General features: G+C 43.3%; 1 protein-coding gene across 14 annotated transcripts in view; it reads left to right on the plus strand.

Moving 5' to 3' along the window:
- The window catches only part of DIP2 (disco-interacting protein 2), an 87,060-nt gene extending 69,690 nt beyond the window's left edge, over positions 1–17,370 (plus strand). For 5 of the 14 annotated variants that reach the window (XM_065307898.1, XM_065307899.1, XM_065307890.1 and 2 more), the window contains 9 exons: positions 7,197–7,277; positions 10,939–11,070; positions 11,496–11,741; positions 11,798–12,070; positions 12,133–14,028; positions 14,369–14,493; positions 14,558–15,225; positions 15,286–16,209; positions 16,267–17,370. In XM_065307898.1, coding sequence (XP_065163970.1) covers positions 7,197–7,277; positions 10,939–11,070; positions 11,496–11,741; positions 11,798–12,070; positions 12,133–14,028; positions 14,369–14,493; positions 14,558–15,225; positions 15,286–16,209; positions 16,267–16,519 — 4,598 coding nt within the window. In that variant the 3' untranslated portion in view covers positions 16,520–17,370. Of the gene's footprint in view, positions 1–7,196; positions 7,278–9,093; positions 9,271–9,668; positions 9,768–10,938; positions 11,071–11,495; positions 11,742–11,797; positions 12,071–12,132; positions 14,029–14,368; positions 14,494–14,557; positions 15,226–15,285; positions 16,210–16,266 lie in introns of all 14 variants that reach the window. The other 9 variants (XM_065307892.1, XM_065307894.1, XM_065307887.1 and 6 more) reach the window with 3 other exon arrangements.
- The last annotated feature ends 260 nt before the right edge of the window (positions 17,371–17,630 follow it).

Here is a 17,630-nt window from a genome sequence, read left to right on the forward strand (position 1 = left end):
TTACAAGAGAGGAGAGAGCCGCCGCACAAAAAGGGACTTTCATAGACCCAAGTAATGGTTTATGCTTTATGCTCGTTTGAAGTTTTGCAGGCGCAGGTTCTTGTTGACAGAACAACCTCTATTCAATTTCGCAAAATTAAATTTTCCCAATGAAAATATGCGTGCGCTTATTTTTAGCATTAGAATAATTTCAGCGTAATGAGTTGGTATTAATGTCTTGTGTGTTGTGCGAATTCGTAATTACGAAATAAGATAAACTCGGAATTTGGCACGCTAGAGTTGCCACCAAGAATTTTCGGCCATTATTCACGTTTCCACCGCAACCGCAAGCAAACGAATGAATGTGTTCGAAGCGCAAAATTTCAACCAGCAAGTTCATTCGAGTAAATTAGTCGTGATGTAAAAATACAATAAATTGTTTGCGTACGTAAGTCAAACATAAACAAACAAGGCTGCTGGCTGCGCGAAGCGATTTAATTGAAATAAAAAGTTTCGTCTTACTGCCGGGGACCATTAAGGACTTTACCAACAAATCTAATTAATTACGGAACCTTTTTTCGGGTCTCCTATTTTTTTTGCGCACAAAAGACCATTGAAATAAATACTATAGTTTATTTTTAACGCGGGAGTAAAAGTTGCCGGTCGAAAATTATTTATTTACACGACTGGTGTCGGGAGGTGAAACTCTTGCCTTATATGCGCATCGTCGATCGTCGTAAAGGGCAACTCGACGTCGAACTCGAAGTCTCAAGAGAGGATAACTTTCACCATCCGCGCACACTTGTGAAATAAACGAAATATTGTCTGGTTTGTACATTAGGTTGCATAATATTCACTGCGGTATTATATTTTGTGTGTTGGGTTGCATACAGTTGCAAAGTATGATAATTTATGCTTTCCGTTTTATTTTCTTCTGCTTTTTGTTCTTCGCGCACGAATATTTAATTTAATGTTGTTGTATGGGTGTGTGGGTAGTTTGGGCGTTATTTTCGGCGCGTATACACCTTGAGGATGCAAATAAATATCGCGAAATGGCCTGAATTATTCATAACCCACACTCATCCCTCCAGCGCCGACAGCGCGAATAAGAAGCATCCGAAAATATCAGCAACATAACGCGTCTACTTTTTTACGCTCTCGCTGAGACGACGCTCAGCGTTGTTGCTTTTTACGTTTATTTTTCTTACAGCACCACCTTCTGGTGGTGCGCGCATCTTGCTCGCATTTTATGCTTATTTATAACGCGAAAGTACTAATGGAAATAGTTTTTCGACATAAAAATAATTCTCTTGCTTTTTTTCTGCGCTGCGCGCGCGGCAAGTTGGAAACAGTTGCGGAATAAAACGAAATAAAAGCAATTGTGCACTTAAGTTTTATTCTCGGTGTGTGTGTTTGTGAGTTTATGCTCGACGTAAAACGTAAACTTTTTCGGGGCGTAGGGTTGTGTAGACTTATTTAAATAGAAACGAGCGCCAAGTGTCGCAAAGTTTTTTTTTCGAGTTATTTTTGTAAAAGATTCTTGTGCATGAATCAAATTGCATTTCGCAATGTGCGCGCGCAAAAACTAAATAAAGCAGACGGCGAGCGTAAAATACATTTTCCGCACATGTGTTTCCCGGATTTTCTGGGCTCTCGGCGATAAGAAATAATAACTTTTGCCTTCTTCTCGGGATTATTTGTGTTTTACAAAGAAGAAAACGCACAAAATTTCACAAAAGAAATATTACCATGAAACAAATTAAATTGTCAATAAAGTTGCCTATATTTTACGCTTATAACACGCCATCTAGCGGTCAATAGCGCTGAAAGTTATGTGAAACACTTATTTAACTTTTCAAATAAATTTTAAAGTGATTTTCGGATAATGGTGATGATGAAAACGGTTGTAAAACTTTTCCGGTTCACTCGCGCTGAATTGCGGCGAGCAGATTAAACCGCACATCCTGGGCACATTGAATCATTGAACCATTGACGCCGGCACCACCGCCGCCGCCACCAAAGCGCGCTATTGAACAGAATTGAAATTTACTCGCCGCAATTTTCTTCTCTGATAACTCACTTCATTTTTGGCATTGCGCGCGTGATTTCTGACTTCAAACAGAAAGCACTCGGCAAAATTGACTTTACTTTTGGACTTTTAGCGCAATTCAAATATCGCTGCTGCAATCTGCAATGTTAAACATCCGATTCGGGGCCGCGTTGTGGAGGTTGTTCCGCTGGCACGGGGGCACTTTACGTATGCACTTGGAAGTTGTGCTGACATCAGTTCTAATTCACTCTGGGTGCGAAGGCGGTGGTCGCGCGGTGGTCTCAGCGGGCAATTGACGAATATACGATGTGTTTGAACAAGTGAATTCAAGTGAAATTTGCATCGGACGGTGTTGACCCAATGCGGTTACACCGCCACGCGTGCATCGCTGGCGCGCTCTTTGCTAATTAATGTCACTTAATTCGTTCGAGGCGAGCGCAAATAGCCGCTGACTGCGTCAAGTGCGCATAGTTACATCAATTAAGTCATTGGACATTTAATTAACTCGAATGACTAAGAAAATATTTTGTTTTTATTTTTAGTTTTATTTCCTGGAATATAAATTTTTCCTATTGTATCTTGGAATTGTATTTTTCCAGCGGTGATTTATCGCCCGAGGAGAAAAATCTTTTGACTGTGTGATTTTCCACTCAATTGTATGGGGAAATGACACCGAATTTCATGATTCATGGCCGCAATTTGTTTTGATTCGTTTCGAAAATGTCGGAATTCGTCGATATCAGGCACGGACATCAGTTCCTCTCAAAGGCGACCCGAAATTTAATCTCCGAACTCTCTCGAGACACACGAGAGACCAATATCTGCCGCGATTGCGTGCATAACGTGTTTAGCAGGAAATCCTAATTTATCGCATTAGGATCGATCTTTGTGTCTATGCCTCTCCTTTGTTGAATATTGATCACTCGTGGTAAATTAGATTCACTTAAATTTTTTTTGGGTTTAATAGTAATAGAATTATTTTGTTGGTTTATTAAATAGTTTTGATTAGTTTTCGCAATTAATTTCGACTGATCAATGTACCATTATGTGAAATGTTTAATTACCGAACGGCCAACATCAAATAAACAACGCAACTATTTCCAATTACCATTTACCATAAATTATTACGAATATTACGAATAACGGCGCATGAAACGCGCGCCCCGGATCGACAATAAATGCATTATTTATGGCGGCGAGGGTGGCGGTTTAATTTAGTAACATCGAACTAATATTTATCGAGTCGGGAATTATTTATGACATTATCACGACCATCAACCACCGCAAACATATTATACAATTAAATAATTTAATTACTGTGAACACCCTGTATATATTTACACCCCATATATTCCAGCATAGAGTGGAACAAGTGATGTAGTCATGTGTGATGCGGCATCATTTAAAATGCATTGACTCAAAGGCAGCAACTTGCGACTTTTTCACACTTTGTGTGAAACTCGTACATACTCGAAACGTCATTGCTGCCGCCGAGTAAATAAAAAAGTGACTCTCACGCGATCGCGTTACCAGCACGTCCTTTTCAACATTCACGCTCGAATCTTCCTCAAATTCGGAAGCATGTGTTGCATATCTTCGGCATGAATAGACTTCTTAGAAGTGCGCACAAGTGTAGCCATTGATACGGTTAACAAGTGCTCGGCACGGGCTTATCTCTTTACGAACTTTGTCAAAGATGCATTCAATAAAAGCACACAGAAACAAGATTGGAAAAATATGTCAGCAATTACTTAAAAAAATAAATGTACATCGACGTAGTTTTTTTTTTGGTCTTGTAAAATATGTTGCGTCGAAATAAAGAGTTTAGGAGACGATTTCGGACGTCCCCTGCGGCTTGCCGCCGGCTGCGGTGGAGGAAAACTCTGAAACGCGGCAATAACCACCGCGCTCCGGCAGCGCTTAACAGCCGTCCACCCTCTGTGCCAACCCTCGAGAGCAATATGCGTCGATATGAAGACCTCGCTCGTTTCCAACACGAGTTTATTATACCTCAATGCGTGTCTATATATAAAAAATTATTTGCGGTTTTGCAGCACAAGAAAATATTATATATTATAATGTTAATCTATTCTGACTGGTCGGAAGTGCTCTTAAATGTAGTCTGGAGGAGTGGGGGAACACGGGTGGAAAAATGCTATTATGCAAGTTTGAAAGCCCGGAAACTGCTTAAGAAGTTTCCATCCGCGCTCTCTTGGGAAACACTTTTACTGCGACGCTGCGCGACGCTGATAATCTGCATCTACGTAAACCACCACCACGCGCGCGCTGAACAAATACAGATAAATCTAATTTGCGTACTCGCCGAGTGAAATTACCAGCTACAAGTAAAATCAAGTTATTGATGGCTTTCATAAAATTTACTTTGTACACTCTCAGAGTTGGTGGGGGCGGTGAATTAAAACGAACGCATCGATTTCCCTTCAAGGCGACGCGGGACAATTTCGTTTCGGTGTGATATATCGACGGTTCATTTTGTGCGCTCGGAATGCTGAGCTGCCGCCGCTGCTGAATTTATTGCGAAATTGGTTTGTATAATGTGCGGAATGATAACTTTTGTCTCTGAATTAAGATTTTGGGTTTTTGTCGGCGCAAGTTTTTGTTGGAGAGTAAATTTTTTGTGGGGTTGTAAAGTGCGCACTCGATAAATTTGTATTGTCAGCTCCATAATAAGATCCTTGACCCAAGGGTTTTTGCTCAAGAATCCTTCCACCTATTCTTTAGATAAGTCGATAAATTACGAGCGTCATTTCTCGGCGCCTGCGATGATAGCGTGCGCGCGTTTTCAATTTATGCGTTTGCGTCGGAAATCAAACGCGTTTCCGCCGGAGCGATCCAATTTTCTCGCAGGATTTGCAGGATTTCCGACGCAACACATAATTATGATCGCTAACTAGCAAACTAAATAATCCCCAGAGAGATTTATCGAACTCTTGAAGTGGGTTTTGTTCGCGTTTCGTTAATCAATGTAAGTTTGGTTGCATAACATTTGCATAAATATTACATTTGCGTGAATGTAATAAAATTAATATTTATTGTGTATTTATTTTTCATGATATGTACGTTCCCAACAAGTGAGTTTAGAGTGAGAGTGATGGTATGAATGAATAATGAGCTGAAATCATGTCGGGGCGCATAATAAGATCATAAAACACGATGGCTGCTCGTTCGAATCCAATTTCGAGATGTGGTTGGCGCGCCGCGAAAATTGCCATATCAATCTGGTTGGTGCTGGTGTGTTGGAAAGCGTCTTCGCACTTGTTCTTATTGAAACCACGCGAGGACGAGGGCGGAAGCGCGTCTCGGGTTTCCCCAGCGGGCAGGCGCGCAGCAAGCCAAGAAGTTCGTGACTTTGGAGGTCATGACGCTTTCTTATTATTCCATTTCCAACTGTGACCCACGAACATAACTAACCAGCGTCGCTCCGAGAGCCTGGTTCATCCAACAGTTCCAACACGCTTTCAGTGGTTTCCAAACAATTAAACTTAAATTACTATTGGTGACAAAGCCTCTGCAAACTTAACTTTATATTTCCGGCATGTTTTATGCTAGTTTTTCACAAATAGGCTTTTAAATTTATGACAAGATTGATGTTGTCAAATGGTCAAACTGAAAAAGACGAAAAATCGTGGAATGGAAAGGAAATGTCCTTGTTTCTGCTGAAAATGCGGGTTTGGATAGGTAGTGGCCGCCATTTTGTGAGCCGAGGCCGCATTAACATTTATTTATTATTGCGCTGGCATATAGCGGACGGGCCATTGTCGTTTTCCCGGCGTTTTTCCGGCGCTCATTTTTACGAACCGCGACGATGCTATTACTTGCGCAAAGGTGCGTGTCTTCCAGCAACGCCAGCATTTTATACAATTATACAGGGTGTTTGGAAAATAATTACCTGAAATTTCTTGTCAATGGAAACACGCAATTAAATAAATGTGTTTACGGTTATCAGTGAAATTAAACGCTAAATGGAGTGTGGTTGATATCCCCGGAGTGCTTTGAGGATATCGTGACCGGGATGCGAATTCCCATGTCGTGTTTCGCATTCAACAGAAAAAAAAAACTCATTTTCACCTGCATAATGGAATGAAACGCATTTAATTAATAACGATTTGTAATTAGAAACAGTAGTGGATGTAATTAGGCCACCCACCAGACACAATGTATTCTAATGTATTCTTCGCTCAAAACATGTTTATGTTTTACGCTGCGGATTCTGGTAGCGAAAAAATGCAAATACGCATTGACTCGACGGAGGAAGGAATACTGTACATATTACAATATTACTATTCCCGCCAGATTTGAAATATCATAGTCATAAATCACACGAGTTGAGCTGTGGGCTGTTCGGACGCTGGCACTCGCCGAACGGGTTGCATAAATCTCGCGTGGCACTGCTGCTGCCTACCGGTTCGGCGCAAAAACTTCTTTTGCATTGTAAAAGCCTCCCTTTCTATTCGCATAAACTTTATGCTCGGTTGTGTGGTGTATGTTTCCATTTCAGTTGTGTGTTGTGTTGCGTCGTGCAACTCGCTGCGAAAAACATGTATCTTTATATTCATCCGCGCGCTACTCAATGTCGATGGTAAAACCTGATACATACCGCCGAAAATATACAGAATGTTGAAACAATTTACATTTTTAGATATCTCCACAGAATAGAATTATACGTTTTTATACATTTTGTTAAACCTGGTGTATATTTTTGTGTTGTTTTGGTTGCATACGTTGTGTGGGTTAGCGCAGCGCAGGTAAATTGTAAATTGATGCGTCGCAATCAAAACATTTCGGAATTGAACGCCGGCGTGCAGATTGCGATCTCGACGCAATCTGGAAATGCATATAAGGCGCGCGCGGATGGTAATGAGACTGGTGCGCACGCGGGGCCCGCGGAGACAGCGCTTGTTAAATAAAGCGAAACCGCCAAGCCGGGGTGATTGCAATTGTTGTCATCTTGTCATGATGTCAGGGCCGTCACAAGATACCTGCGAGTCTCCGCTACAGACAAAAACAATTAATATTTTATTCTCATGCGAACGCACTGTATAATTTAGTTATTAATCCGAAAAGATTCTTGTCTGCTTGTTTGGAATTTAATTGGCGTACACGTTCTGCAATGAATATTTAAGCAATTACACGTATGTTGTTTCAGGTGACATCACTCAGAAAGGATATGAGAAGAAGAAGACGCGTTTACTCGCCCCCTACGTACCGAAAACACAACAGAATTCAAGTGAGTAGATAGAGAAATTTATTCATGTGGAAAATTATTTGCTCATATTTCGTCCTCGACGTTTGGTGCAAACCGTTTTTTGTGTGTGTATTTCTTGATGACTCGCAGGGGACAAAGTGTGTCTAACGGAGGAAAAGGCCAGTACTAATAAATATCTAAGTTGCTTTCTCACGGTTCACAGCCTCATTCGGAAATATCATATAATATCTCATATCCTCCACGGAAGAGTCTCTCTCATCGTCACCCAAAGTGTTCTTGAGTGTTTTCATATTAATTCATTTCGTCATCTGGGTTGCCTGCGTGCGCTCGTGTGCGTTTTCACCTGGTTGCTGCTTGGGTTGCCTATCATCATCATCAGCAGCGTAAAGTGCTCTTTTGGTTCTTTCTCGTTAATAATTCATTTCATTAAGCCAGATGTCGACTTTTTGCGTTAGGAATGGCCTGGTGTCTGGTGATATTTAATAATTATCATCATCATTCACCCGAGTAATCGCTTAATTTGAGAATTTGCGCACGGCGAAGCTGTGTGGGTGGGGAGAAGAGCAATGCGCTAAGGACGAGAAAAAATGAGGGTGGATTTGTTTGTCGGCGCGCTTATTATGGGGTCGCGTTCGGTCATTTGTTCTTTTGGGAAATGAAGACATTTATTTTAAGCAGAGTCAAAAAGTACAGAAATTTAAATAAAATTTTAGTTTTTGTTTGTTTTGTCGATGATTATTCGCGTTATGCTGGTTGCCTACGACAAAATAGAGACAAGAATCTTCTTCACATTTTGTTCTATCCACTCGCTATCGCCCTGGGAAGTCGCGAGAATATAAATGTAACCGAACACACTCGAAAAAAGCATCAACCGGATGTGGGTAGATGTTGAAAAATGAATGTACCCCACGTCGTCCCTGTCACTAGGGAACTACGACGTCATATCGTCGTGCAGAAAGTTGAAATGTTACATTTCCGAACATCATTCATTCCTCGGCTGGTTTTTATCGTTTTATTGCCGGCCTGGCAGCCAACTGGGGAATTAATTAAAACTCCAGTTCAAATATCATTAATAATTTCTGGCGTGAAAAACTTTTCGGCTATTCATACATCAACTATCATATTTCTAGCGCTGAAATAATAACCACACACTTTTTTGTTGATGTAGGCAACCAAATACACAACTAATGTACATGCAATCGGTTTATATCTACTGAGGCGCATTAAATCATCGAACGTTTTCATAGAGGATGACAGTAATGCGGAAACAACAGCCCGCGATAATAATAATAATCGTGTGCGAACAATGCGCACGGATTTTGCGCTATTACGCTTTTCAAGCCTTGCATTCAGTATTAATCTCCGGATGAGTGTTATTTCGACAATCATTTTAGTATAGACAACACGATCACGATCAGTAATGATAACAAAAGATTATCATAATAGTCATATTTTATTATATGTTTTGTTGACAAAAAAAATTAACTTGAACACACTGTATGTTTTCGTCGAAATGAAAACAAAGCAGATACGAAACTGCGTGGAATGAATCCCGCGCTCGTGATCTCGTGATCTATTCTCTTCTCCATTCAACTATGTCTGGACAGGTGCATTAAACTCGCCGCTCTTTGGCGCTCCGTTTAGCGTAATCGAAATGTCAAGCTTCGGTCGGTCTTTTCCTCGACTGACTGGCTAACAAGCTCTCTCCGGCGTCACGTCGTCTTGGGAACAGCCAGTTATCCTCGTGCAGTCCATCAGGACGAAACATTTACTGTGGATATATTTTTTTTTTCTTGGTTGCTTTTCTGATTGGGCTTTGTGTATTGTGTGTGTCTAGCGGGCAGCTCCGCCAACGATGGCGGCAGCGCTGGGAACGGCACCGGAGGAAATAGCGTCGGTGGTGGTGGTGGCGGCAGTGGCGGCGGCAGCGGTCGCGACCGCGATGCCGGCAAGCAGCACACACGACGTCGCACACAGCGTCGCGTCACTCATAGCGAGAAGAGATATCATTCAGGTTCGCCTCATGTTGTTGTGTCTACCTTTTCATATGCATTTACATCTCGTTGTCGTGCTGTAAACAATATTCAGTTGATCGTCGTAGTCATTAATTATCTTTTTTATTTTTGTGCTTGTTGGGTTGCCTAAGCTCTGTTTGTATATGTGTGTATGGATGCTGCTATTTGCTTTTTATGTTATGTGTCAGTTTCGTCCTCGTTTTTTTTTCTCTCTACCCTCTTTCGTTTTATTTGTTTTGCCGCACATTAAACGACGAGCCGCTTCGACTAAACGTCAAAATTGTTGAGCTCGAAAAAAGTTGCGTGCGTTATTTAATTTGCACCCGCGCGCGCGCCACCGTTATTTTTGTGTTCGTTATGCATGCTGAGTGTTGTTTATTTGTTTTTGCATGTAAAGCCGCCGCTGGGGGCGAACAAAGGGGCGTCAGTCCGGCCACAAAGGCGCTCAGGCGCGGCAACCGCCGTCTCACGCGCAATGAGAGCCGCTATCATTCTGGTAAGTCTCGCAAAAATGCATTCTCACTGCATACTAATCCTGTTACATCATACATAACCTATTTTTTACACACAGTTGTGGCGCCATCTTTGTTGCGACAGAATAATATTATTTTACGACTGGCAATTTATCACAATCTATATCCAGTCAGTATGTCGCACGAACAGAATATTTCTAAATTTCCTAAACACACTGCAGCGTATTTTTACAGGCGGCGCGCGTGTTTTCCTTTGGGGAAAACAACAGAACGCGAAGACATCATTTCTGATATACAACCGGCGACGAAGGAAGCATGTTGTTTTGAAATTTATCTCCGAGGTGCGCGAGAAAACCTGCAATGAGATGAAGGGATGCGATGCGAACGTAATACAAAATGTTTGCAATTCACGCGATATCAAGGACATTTTTATGCGGAAGGAGTTATTTTAAAATATGTTAAATGTGGCGGGGGTTGAAAGTAGGAGATAAATTACCCAGTTTTATTGCCAACAATGCGCGCCGCGGAGGAAGATAAAGAGAAAACGGAGTTTCTTTTGTCGAGCCAGCGCGTTTTGCGAAAACTGCTGCATGCGCCCGGCCATTTTGGATCGTTATTTACACACTGCGGTTGCATTGCTGATTTAAACTGCGCGCCGTTTTATTCAGTTTGCACAGTATGTTACTTTTCAGGGGTGGATCATCATAAACACATTAACTAACTGCAGTGTGTTTATTGGAGTGCAGGAATGAGAAAAACTAAATGTGCAACAACTTTATGCACATCCAAAATGGCGTGGCGTCTTTGCGTGCGCAGCAGTGAGTGAAATTTAATTCCAATTACGGTCCCGGTTTTAACCGCGCTCTCGGGGATCTTATTTAAATGCATTATTCGCATCGTCGCAAGTTGCAACGCCAACCGTAAAACCATAAAACCTACACGCGGTTATACACTAATTCTATTGCGATTTTATGAGCGCACGTTTAGCCGTAAGTTGTGTGTGTTTGTTTTATTCTACAACGTACAAAATAAATAAATAAATAAATTCGTATTTTACAATGCGCATGCACCACTTGTGTAAACTTATGTAAATCGTGATGTGTGCCTGTCGCCTGTATATATTGTTATTTCGTGTGTAGGTGTACTAAGCGCGTGCTTGCGATGCAAATGTTCACGAGCTTTTGAATTTTGTAGAAGTCCGGCAAGAGGCGGTGCAGCAGGCGCTCGCCCAGGCGCTGCAGAATCGACACAAGCCCTCGCTGCCGATGCCCTCCAAGCGGACGTCCGTCATGGCGCGCAGCCCCGATAGGGATCGACACGACTCCGGTGAGAATACCTACAAATCCTCCATCCTATATCACACAATCTGAAAATCTCGCATCAGAAATAAATATATTTCAGTGTGTGTACCAAACTTGTTATTTTATGAAAATGGTACCCGAACATTAGCGACATTTGTCACGCTCTATTCTCTTTTGTACCATCCCTCGTCTATTGTTCGCGCCCCTTTGTAATTCATGGTGGGGCAATATATGTTTTTTTTTCGGTTCACGATTGCCGGAGTTTTGGACGATTAGTTACAACTCGTGCATTCTCGCTGAACGGTTGCGTTAAATTTCTTCAAATAAAAACAAGTTTGGCCGAATAATGAGTCACGCACGCTTTGTGGTACATTAATGTACAATTCGCCGATGCTTGCGGCCATGTTAGTCATGTTGACATCATTTTATTTTGGATTGAAATTATTGTAGCGGAATCTTCGTCCGATGAGGACAGCATCGTGAACGAGGAGACGAGCACGCCGGAGCGCGAACGTAGCAGTCGCACTCCGCAGCAGCTGCCGCCGCCGCCGATGTCGGACACTAGCAGCACTGGCTCGCCGCCGCCGCCGCACCATCGGCAGCGGTTGCCTGCGCCGCCACCCGTATGGGACCATCGCTCTTCGCGCAACACCGAAATCACAGATATTTCTTCTGCCATGCAGAATATTCGACCATGTAAGATTTATTTCCTCTATAAATATTTGATTTTGTTAATATTTTGATTTGTGTAGATTCACAACCACCAGACGTAACGCACAATACTCGTGAAGGTGGTCGCCGCACCACAGGCGCAGCTGATAGAGTCAATCATTATGCGACGACAACATCAAACGATACAATGGGAACCGGTACGGGCCGGTGGAAGGTTTCTGCGAAGATTCAACAATTGTTGAATACGCTGAAACGACCCAAGCGCAGACCGCTGCAGGAGTTTTATGAAGATGACGATATCGAATTGGAAATTGCTGCGAGTCCAAAGGATCCCAATGCACCCAAACCTGAAGGTAATCATTTTATTTCTTTGTTTTTTTCTTGACTTCCATAATCAAATGATGTTTTATATTAGGAGGCTGTATGACACCTGCTGTTGGTGAACAATTAATCGTCCCCTCGGGACTCCCTCGTAATGTTGAGACAGCCATCACGAGATACGGCTCCGGATCTTTTAAGGCCTCAGTTGCTACTGTGCTGGATCCAAATGGCAAACTAACGACCACGCTGACCTATGGCAAGTTGTTGAGTCGGTCCTATAAGATTGCCTACGCGCTATTGACGAAGGCGTTTAGCCGAAACGGCGACACCAGCCTGAAATGTGGCGATCGCGTCGCTCTGGTCTACCCCAACAATGATCCTATTAACTTCCTTTGTGCGTTCTACGGTTGTCTACAAGCGGGTATCGTCCCTGTGCCCATCGAGGTGCCCATCACACGCCGAGACGCCGGTTCTCTACAAATCGGTTTTCTCCTTGGCAGCTGCGGCGTGCAAGTCGCGCTCACGTCTGAGGCATGTCTCAAAGGTCTGCCTAAAACTACTTCCGGCGAGGTGGTGCAGTTCAAAGGCTGGCCGAAGCTACACTGGTTCGTTACCGAACATCTTGCAAAGACCCCGAAGGATTGGTCGCCTGCCCCGCGTCTCACTGATGAAACACCAGCGTATATTGAGTATAGTACTGATAGGGACGGTTCTGTTATGGGTGTAACCATAACACGCGCGGCAATGTTATCCCACTGTCGCACACTCTCGATGGCTTGTGGTTACACCGAGGGTGAGAATATGGTCTGCGTGTTGGACTTTAAACGGGAGGTGGGTCTCTGGCACTCGGTGCTTACAAGCGTTTTGAATGGCATGCATGTGATCTACATTCCGTACGCGTTGATGAAAGTCAACCCGGCTAGCTGGATGCAGATGATTACTAAATATCGCGCTACTGTCGCTGTGGTCAAATCACGTGATCTGCATTGGGGTTTACTGGCAACTAAAGACCACAAGGATATCAATTTATTATCCTTGCGCATGTTGCTGGTTGCAGATGGAGCTAATCCATGGTCGTTGAGTTCTTGCGATCAATTTTTAACTGTGTTTCAATCAAAGGGACTGAAACCAGACGCCATTTGCCCATGTGCTAGCTCCAGCGAGGTGTTGACCGTCTCGGTGAGACGGCCAGGACGTGGCGGGACCAACTCCACCGGTCGTGGTGTTTTGTCCATGCAAGGTCTAAGCTATGGAGTTGTACGAGTGGATCAAGAAAACAGTCTGACATCGCTAACGCTGCAGGATTGCGGACAGGTAATGCCTGGTTGTGTGATTGTGGTGGTCAAAATGGAAGGACCAGCGTATCTGTGTAAGACCGATGAGGTGGGCGAGATCTGCGTGAATGCAGGCTGCACTGGCACGCAATATTGGGGATTGCAAGGACTGAGTAATAACACTTTTAAAGTGCAACCGCTTGGTACGGACGGTAAGCCTATCTCGGATGCTGAATACACTCGCTCCGGGTTGTTGGGTTTCCTCGGGCCTGGCGGGTTGGTGTTTATTTGCGGTTCGCGTGACGGTCTGATGACTGTCACGGGTCGGAAGCACAACGCTGACGACATCATCGCTACAGTATTAGCTGTTGAACCGATGAAGTTCATCTATCGAGGGCGTATCGCTGTGTTCAGTCATCGTGTCCTACGCGATGAAAGGATTTGCGTCATTGCTGAACAACGACCTGACTGCAGCGAAGAGGAGTCGTTCCAGTGGATGTCTCGGGTAATTCAAGCGGTCGACTCGATTCATCAAGTGGGCATTTATTGTCTGGCGCTGGTACCACCCAATTATCTACCTAAAACTCCATTAGGAGGGATACACTTGTCGGAAACCAAGCGGCGATATCTGGAAGGCACACTGCATCCGGCAAATGTGTTGCTGTGCCCGCACACATGCGTCACCAATCTGCCCAAGCCACGTGAAGTGCATTCAGGTGAGTTGCAATTTCTATATTTCACACACTGAACGGAAAAAAGTTGTAAATACGGGAGAAACCTACACCTAAGACGTAGCCATATTGAACAGTTGTGTTACTTGCATCTCATAACACCATTAATGCTCAACACTAATTATGACACAGCAAAACAATGCAAACCGAAAATGGTGGAGGTGTGTGAATGATTTACTATATACCTGTACCTGGTATTTGACGGTTGTAGTGTTGGCCCCCTCTAAAACAAAGTTGTTCACTCCGCTCTACTACTTCTAACTCTTCTACTATCGAAAGCTTGTGCTTGAGTGATGCTATAGCATGTGATTCCTCTGCCTTTCAGCAACGGACTGTGTTTCAGACGTTGGCCCTGCGTCTGTCATTGTTGGGAACCTCGTACAAGGTAATAGGCTGGCCAGCGCACAAGGGCGCGATATGGGATTAGATGACGAGAATGATTCCAAGAAGGTAAGCTTATGCACACAGAAAATCTTTGTTACAATTTTATAACATTAATTGGTTCGCATTGTAGCTTCATTTTATTTCTGAAATTTTACGCTGGCGAGCCGTTTACACCGCCGATCACATCCTCTTCACGCTTCTGAACAGTAAGGGAACACCCGCCAAGCAGCTCTCTTGTTCCGAGTTACACAAACGTGCTGAACGTATTGGAAATCTGCTAACTGAGAAAGGCCGCATCAATACCGGCGACCATGTGGCGCTCGTTTTCCCACCGGGTTTAGATTTAATCTGCGCGTTTTATGGTTGTCTCTATGTTGGTGCTGTACCAATCACGATTCGTCCACCGCATCCGCAGAACTTGCAGACGACGCTACCCACAGTTCGAATGATTGTGGATGTGTCCAAGTCGGTGATTGTGCTCTCTACGCAGGCTGTGATCAAACTGCTAAAGTCGAAGGAGGCGAGCAATGTTTGCGATATTAAAACATGGCCGCCTATTCTGGACACCGACGATATGCCGAAGAAGAAGATTCCTGTTGCATACCGCGCACCAACGGCGGAGATGTTGGCGTATCTTGACTTTAGCGTCTCGACTACAGGCATGTTAGCTGGCATTAAAATGTCACATGCCGCTGTTACCAACTTGTGCAGGAGCATGAAGCTCGCTTGTGAGTTGTACCCAAGTCGGCATATAGCCCTTTGTTTGGACCCTTATTGTGGACTTGGATTTGCACTCTGGTAAGAAGATAAATTTAAACAAACATAATGAAAATGCATGATTAAATTGTTGTGTTTTAGGTGTTTGAGTAGTATATACTCTGGTCATCACTCGATATTGATACCACCCTCCGAGGTGGAAGTCAACCCGTCACTATGGTTGTGCGCCGTCAGCCAGTACAAAGTCCGTGATACGTTCTGCTCGTACGGCGTAATGGAACTGTGCACCAAAGGCCTTGGTTCCTCCGTGAACCAACTGAAATCCCGCGGTGTGAACCTCGCCTGTGTGCGAACATGCGTAGTTGTCGCCGAGGAACGACCACGTATTAATCTCACCGTCAGCTTCTCAAAACTCTTCAGCGCACTGGGACTAAGTCCACGCGCTGTTTCCACATCTTTCGGGTGTCGTGTCAACGTTGCGATTTGCTTGCAGGGCGCTTCCAGCCCAGAACCATCCAGCGTATTCGTTGATCTGCGTGCTTTGCGCAATGATAGAGTTACACTGGTCGAACGCGGCAGTCCGAATAGTCTCTGTGTAATGGAGTCGGGTAAACTCCTACCGGGAGTGAAGGTGATTATCGCCAATCCCGAATCGAAGGGGCAGTGCGGTGATTCGCATCTTGGTGAGATTTGGGTACAGAGTGGTCATAACGCCAGCGGATACTTTACCATCTATGGGGAGGAGAGCGATTATGCTGATCATTTTCATTCGCAGCTGGTGACGGGCAGTACCGGAGAAGTGTACGCCCGGACGGGTTATCTAGGGTTTTTGCGACGCACTGAAGGCGTGGATAATTCTAGTATTGGGGAGGATACTGTTTTGGGAGGCAGCGATACCGAGTCGTTGGGTTCACAACAACACATTACAACCGACTCGCCGGAGCTGCATGATGCTGTTTTTGTTGTCGGTGCTTTAGACGAAGCGATTACGCTCAGAGGGATGAGGTATCATCCCATCGACATAGAAAACAGTGTTTTAAGGTGCCATAAAAAGATTGCTGAATGGTAAGAGTTAAATTTATCAACAAATAAATGGATTTTAATATGGTTTTTAATTTTCAGCGCTGTCTTCACATGGACAAATCTTCTCGTAGTCGTAGTAGAATTGGATGGTAACGAAAGCGAAGCGCTGGATCTGGTGCCACTGGTGACCAACACGGTGCTTGAAGAGCACCAGTTGATTGTCGGCGTCGTTGTCGTGGTGGATCCCGGCATTGTGCCGATTAACAGCCGCGGCGAGAAGCAGCGCATGCATTTGCGCGACGGCTTCCTCGCGGACCAGTTGGATCCCATCTACGTCGCCTACAATATGTAAACAGTAAACACGGGGCCGAGGGCCCAGTGTGCGCGCACCCATTTGCAATAAGCGCGTATTCGACGAAGCGTAATGAATATTTTTATCTAGGCTCAACAATTTTTGACCAGTTAGCGATTAGAGTTTTATATGTGTAGGAACCGAACGCGGAGATTATGTTATGTTTTTAAATAAGGTGTTTTTATTATCTGCCATTTGTTTTCGTGATTTTATTCGATAGTACGCCGTGACACTTTGGGTATAATATCTAGCAGAGTTTGAGCGGTCTTTTACACAAGTAATACATGATGTATTTGGACGAAATTTGCGCTCAAGCAGACAACAAAAGAAGAAAAACATACACACACACACGATTTAGTAATTAATGTCTTAACAAGTTATAGCTGATGTGTAAGTGTAAATACTAATATGGCTCTAGTTAGAGTTAGTTTTATATATTGTTAAGTTGTACAGAACTGACTTGGATTCTCTCTGTGCAATACCCCGTTTTCTCTTGAGTTTGATTTCGCTGGACGTTAAACAATTTCATTCGCTTCGCGTCGCTCGTTTCACGCATTGAATTATCTTATCGTGTTTAAGAATGTGATTTATGATTTAAGCAGAAGCATTTACAAATTATGTTTCGCATAGTATCTTTATGCATATTATACTTTGTCCATTAGTCTGTAGATTATTTAAATTACTCTAGTCTAATTTAATTAGCAATACGACGAATCTTTTTTATTCCAGTTACTACAAGCGTTAAATTACATTTCAATTTACTATGTACTATGATTATGAGTGGCTAATCAAGCGATCAATTTGTTAAATCACATGTAATATTTTCTTTTTCAATATAAGCTCAATATCTATATATATTAAAATGAATTGATGTCCGTTAGTGTCCTTAAAGGTGGAGAATGAACATGACATGAAAGTTTGATCTGTAATATTGTTAAACCGGCTTGGTAACCCAATCGATCAACAAATTAATTGTTGATACGGTGTTCATGGGTTTAAATCCCAGAGCCGGAGATTATTGCTACATTTTTCAGGGTTCAGGGTGAAAGCAATGGATCTATTGATTCATTCATTATTGCAAAGCTAAGAAATCTGCTTGTAAATTTACATT

The sequence above is a fragment of the Atheta coriaria genome, unplaced genomic scaffold (genome assembly GCF_025399875.1).
Source record: "Atheta coriaria isolate IRGN ID8LTWV9N9 unplaced genomic scaffold, Caltech_Dcor_3.1 hic_scaffold_7_pilon, whole genome shotgun sequence".
NCBI classification, from domain to species: Eukaryota; Metazoa; Arthropoda; class Insecta; order Coleoptera; family Staphylinidae; genus Dalotia; species Dalotia coriaria.